General features: G+C 45.6%; 1 protein-coding gene across 1 annotated transcript in view; it reads left to right on the top strand.

Annotated features, from left to right (window-relative positions):
- The first annotated feature begins 980 nt into the window (after nt 1–980).
- The window catches only part of NAE1 (NEDD8 activating enzyme E1 subunit 1), a 26,108-nt gene continuing 21,995 nt past the window's right edge, over nt 981–5,093 (top strand). The window contains exons 1-5 of the mRNA XM_045293908.1: nt 981–1,080; nt 1,172–1,232; nt 2,898–2,928; nt 3,668–3,739; nt 3,969–4,048. Coding sequence (XP_045149843.1) covers nt 3,686–3,739; nt 3,969–4,048 — 134 coding nt within the window. The 5' untranslated portion in view covers nt 981–1,080; nt 1,172–1,232; nt 2,898–2,928; nt 3,668–3,685. The remainder of the gene's footprint in view (nt 1,081–1,171; nt 1,233–2,897; nt 2,929–3,667; nt 3,740–3,968; nt 4,049–5,093) is intronic.

Here is a 5,093-nt window from a genome sequence, read left to right as displayed (position 1 = left end):
TGAGGAAGGCTCTTTAAAGACCCACCTGCTAACTGTTAGACTGCTAACGACCCAGCGACGGCAGTTTCCCGATGAGTGGCCTCTCCCTGTGTTAGGGGCCATGGAGTGGTGTTCAGCTCATAGCCACCCTATGTGTAGGTCTGCCCCACCGGCTTCTCTAGGGAACAGATCGCCTGGTATTGCCTGGCATTTGAGCAGCTGGTGGGTTAGAACGACCAAGTTTTCAGTTATCAGCCAAGCGCCTAACCAGTGCACCACCAGGGCTTCTTAAACTGAGAAGAGAAAAAGATAAGCAGGGGTCCTGGGTGACCGTAACCAGGTTGGCCCAAGTTCTCTGGTAAGTAGGTGGCTTGCCCTCTTAGTGATGTGCTGGTGTGGCTCAGATTATAATAGGCCTCTCTGGTTGTTAGTACTTCTCTGTGTATGTTCAGGTTTACATTTATTGATCCTGTGACTAGCACGTTCATCATGTGTTAGATTTTAAAATACTCCCCTAGAAGTTGATGGGAAGCTGAGGACAAGAGATGTGTTCCTGCTGACCCTGTTTCTCAACGTTTGCAACTGCCGCAATGACCAGCTGTGTCCAGACCCTAAATGCACTGGATCTGTGTGACTTGAGAAGTGAATTAGAGAACAGGATTTAACCCAAAGCACTTCAATGTTGAGAAGTTGTGACACAGACCGACGCTTCTGTTGTGGCAGTGATCTGGTTCGAAAAGAGTAATGAACAGGGAGCCAGGAAACAATGACCAGCTTCCCAGTTCTGACTTGGCCCTCAGCTGACTCTGCAAGGCATCACCCTGTGTGAGGACTCAGCTGTCTCATCCCCTTAGGAACGCCCGGTAGCCCTGTCTTGCACAGTTGCCGTGGTTACCACGGCAGTCACGCATGCAGGAGCACGTTAAAAAAAGCTCGCCCAAATAGGATCTTTTTATGGAAGTTTTCAAAAATGGTGAATGTGTGTCTTGTCTTGCAGGTTGTGGGGTGATCATGGACAAGAGGCTCTAGAAGCTGCTCACGTGTGCCTGATAAACGCCACCGCCACAGGAACTGAAATTCTTAAAAACTTGGTACTTCCAGGTAATGCAGTTTTGCAGTGGTGCGCCAAACTTACTTCCCCAAGGGTTTGAACTAGAAACACAAATCCTTGACGGACGGTTTTGCCTCGCAGGTGTTGGCTCATTTACAATTATTGATGGAAATCAGGTCAGCGGAGAAGATGTGGGAAACAAGTAAGTGCTGTTATTTCAAACAGAGGTACGTTAAGGAGGCCAGCGCTGTTCCAGGAGAGTGAGGCTCCTCAGCAGAGGGGCTGCCCTCTCAGGTGGAACCTGCTCCTTCCTTTGGGGCTCTAGTGAGGGTGGTGTAAGTTCATAATATCACAGGGCTTCAAAAAGTTCATGGGAAAATTCCATTATGCTTTATCCTGGAGCTTGTTGAAGCCCCCCCCCCCCCTCGTGATAGGCAAAGTGCTAGCCTGGTGTCTGACAGATAGGCTGTTAATAAAAATACCCGTTGTTCCTATCATTATTATATCTCTAGATTACACTGTCTCTATAAAAATGCCATTTTAAAGATAGCCTGGATATAATTCTTTAAAGATCATCCTATTAAGACTCTGAGCATCCCCAGATTTGAATTACAAGCTCGCCTTTTCAGGGATTTGGAGTCCAGGGCGGGCATCTCCTAGGATTTGCCAGGAAATAGAAGGGAAACAGGGCCTGGTTCATTTTGAGCTTCGATGTCTTCTCTGGGTGGCTGTATGTTTCCCTTCTCCACAACACCCCCCCCACCCCCTTTTAGTATGTGTTCTAAAAAAGTCCTGTTGTCTTTGCTTGCTTACTTCAGTATATGGGTGATTTGCGTGGTTGTTTAGCAGGATGCGACAAGGTTTCTGTGTCTCAGGGGCCCCGAGGAGGCACAGTAACTCTGAGAATGGCTTCCTCAATCTGGGCCTGGGGACTTGACAGAAAGAACTACAAACTCTGGTTTAGTGTTCAATGTAGCATTTCCCAAAGTGTGGGCCGTGAATCTAGGTGTTGTCTAGAGAAACAGACCAGTGGCGCTTATCTATGTACAAGAGGGAACTTTACATCAAGAAGGCGCCCCAGCCCAATCAGCTCAAGTCCAGAGTCCAGTGCTAGCCAGGGTCCTCTCCATTAGCTGCAGGCTGATGATGCAGAGAGGGAGGCGGGAAGCAGGGAGGCCACAGGCTGGTTAAAGTCATGTGGATCCAAGGTTGATAGAAGCATGGCAGAGTGCTGGCAGCGCTCAGGGCCAGACCGCCCGCATGGGGCCACCCCTGGAGGCAGACCCAGAGTCCCAGTGAAGTCCCAGGGGAGAGGAAGGCCGAGTGGCAAAGAAGAAGGGTTTCTGTTTGATCTAGCTGATACAAATGGCCACCACTCTCCCCAAGAGGTGTCATCAGGCTACCACTCACTTGACGAGTTGGACTGGCACTGCCTCTAGCCAGGAGGCCCTGGTTGACATGATGTCTAATTACCACACGAGGAACCATGCAGTTGGATTCCATCGTCGGGTGGTTTGGAAGACAGATGAAATGAGGTTAAATATTTCACTCCTCTGAGACTTTCATATCATGTGTATTAAGTATATTTCGAATGTTCACGCTGGACATAACAGCAGACTTTGATTTTTTAGCTATGGGGCTCTCTTAGTTCAGAACCTCTTGTGGAATGTCTTACGCCATGGCATACACTTGCATTTATTCGTCACTTTTTTTATAAGCCTCATCCTGGGTGCTTCCTCCAAAAGGGATTTTACAACTTAATGAGATTACAGCTCTCTGTTGTGAAGGAAGTGCACCTGACATTACAAACAACCTTTTCACTGCGGTTAAATAAGCCTTTGTTTGTCTGTTTTCCTGCTCGTTTCAGTTTCTTCCTTCAAAGAAGCAGCATCGGCAAGGTAAGCCATTCTGTTTGTTACAGAATGCAGTGTGTGTGAGTCTCTGACGAAGCCACTGTGCTCTGCTTGCTTGAAAAGCTTTGACTTTAAAAGAACTTATTTCTCTGAGAAAACAGTTGAATCGGCTCATTTTTCTACTCTTGTCAATCTTTATTAGAAACATTAGTTTGAAAACTTAGCAATGCTGTCTATATTTTTATATCGTATCCTCTGTCTTTCACTAACGCTAAGTCCTGAGTAATGATACTGTTCAGATACGAAGCATTCTGCAGAACACAATTTTTAAGAGCTAGTTGGAATACCCCTTATTTTTATGGCTCATATTAAAACATTTGCAAAATTGTATTAGTAAACTTACTACACTACTCTGAATGAAGAATGAGTGTTACTTGAATGTTTGGCCTCTGTTACATGGGGTTATAGAAGCGGGAGGTTTATTTGAGTCTGAAGTTGATTCTGGACATCCCTGCTTGCTGCCCAGGGTTTTCTGGTCATTTGCCTAATCAGAAAAGTAGAGTATACGTTATGCAGTCTTTATGAGGGCTTTGGTAATAAAGTTTGAGCTGTTTTAAGTAATATTCTTTTTGAACTCCTGTTTCTACACTGCAGAAAGCGGAACTGTCATACAGATGCAAACAATTCAAATAGGCTTCCGCTATGTTCTGACTGGGGCGGGCGCGGTTTATGTTGTAACTACATTTTCCCTAATTCAAGTCAAATCCTTTTTTTCCCCCAAAAGAACCGAGCCCAAGCTGCCATGGAATTCTTACAAGAATTAAATAATGATGTCTCTGGAAGTTTTGTGGAAGAGGTACCTGTGAACAAAGATTATTTCTCTGCTGAGATGGAATTGCTTTAATGATTCACAGCCCTGGGCACATAGAATTATGATTCTTTATATCACTTAGGTTTACCTGAGAGTTGAATTCCTTTAACTGTGGGGTCTAGTATATTGCTTCATTTGTTTTTAAATAACTTTAACCGTTTCTGCCGTGTGCAATTTGAATGTGAAATTTTCTATTTTTTTCTTCCCGTCTTAGAGTCCAGAAAACCTTCTAGACAATGATCCCCCGTTTTTCTGTAGGTTTACCATTGTGGTTGCAACTCAGCTTCTTGAAAGGTAAATGCTTATGTTCACCGTTTTTATTGTAATCTCTTTCCTGGAGTTACATAAGCTTCTTTTTTCTGCATAACTTAAGGTTTGGTCTTTTAAATGTTTAAGCTTTCTAGAAACCTTTGGTTGGAAGCCCTTAAAAATCCTCCAGCTCTGAAGACAGGGAAGAGGAACAATCTGAGACGTAAAACATGCCTGGATATATTTAGAGCAGCTAAACCGAGCACTTGTTTGTCAGTGACGAACACTGTCGGCCTGGATTGGAAGAAGCATTTAGGGCTGTGTGCACAGGTTTGATAGCAGTCCCTAGGGCTTGCCCATGGCTCCTCATGGAAAGGCTGGTGGCCCAAGACCTTCCTGTGGTGGCCCGGGAGAAAGCTGTCCATCTGTTGTGACAGCTCAACCAGTGAAAGCTTCGGGAGGTCAATTATGCTCTGCGCCCAGGTGCCCTCTTGTCAGACTTGCCGTGACTGCCATCTAGTCACTTCCCATTCAGAGCGACCCCAGAAAGCACTGCCCCTGTGGGTTCCTGAGACGACAGCTCTTTCCAGGAGTAGTGAGCCTCATTTTCCCTAAGGGCTGGTGGTGTCTTTCCAGTGGCTGACCCACTGTGGCACCAGGCTCTGCACTGTTTTGATGCAGCTGGGCTTGTTTGTTTGCTTCACTCGCAAGGGTTTTATAAATGGACCTTTGCTCAGCGTGGAAATGTTTAGAAAGAGGAAGATGAGACTCATACTCCTAGAGTCCAAAATATATAGTTCTTTAAAAACTGCCCACTGTGGAATCGCTTGCTTTTCCGCACATTTTTTATCTGCCTTTGAGACGCAGTAGCTGGAGCTCTCTCTTTGTGATTTGAATAAGAACAAGGATCCAAACTGGTGGTGAGGTGGGTGTGGGAGGCCTGGTAGGGCATAATCAAGGGTAATGTAACAAAAGAGGAATTGCTAAAACCCTGGTGGGGACTGAGCACAATAGTGGGACAGGAGGAAAGTCAAGGGAAATAGAGGAAAGAGCTGGGAGGCAAAGGGCATTTATAGAGGTCTAGATAAAG

This window comes from Echinops telfairi, unplaced genomic scaffold (assembly GCF_000313985.2).
Source record: "Echinops telfairi isolate 266 unplaced genomic scaffold, ASM31398v2 ScPeMD7_2291;HRSCAF=2852, whole genome shotgun sequence".
NCBI classification, from domain to species: Eukaryota; Metazoa; Chordata; class Mammalia; order Afrosoricida; family Tenrecidae; genus Echinops; species Echinops telfairi.
Note: the sequence above shows the minus strand (reverse complement) of the source record. Positions and strands in the feature narration are given on the sequence as shown.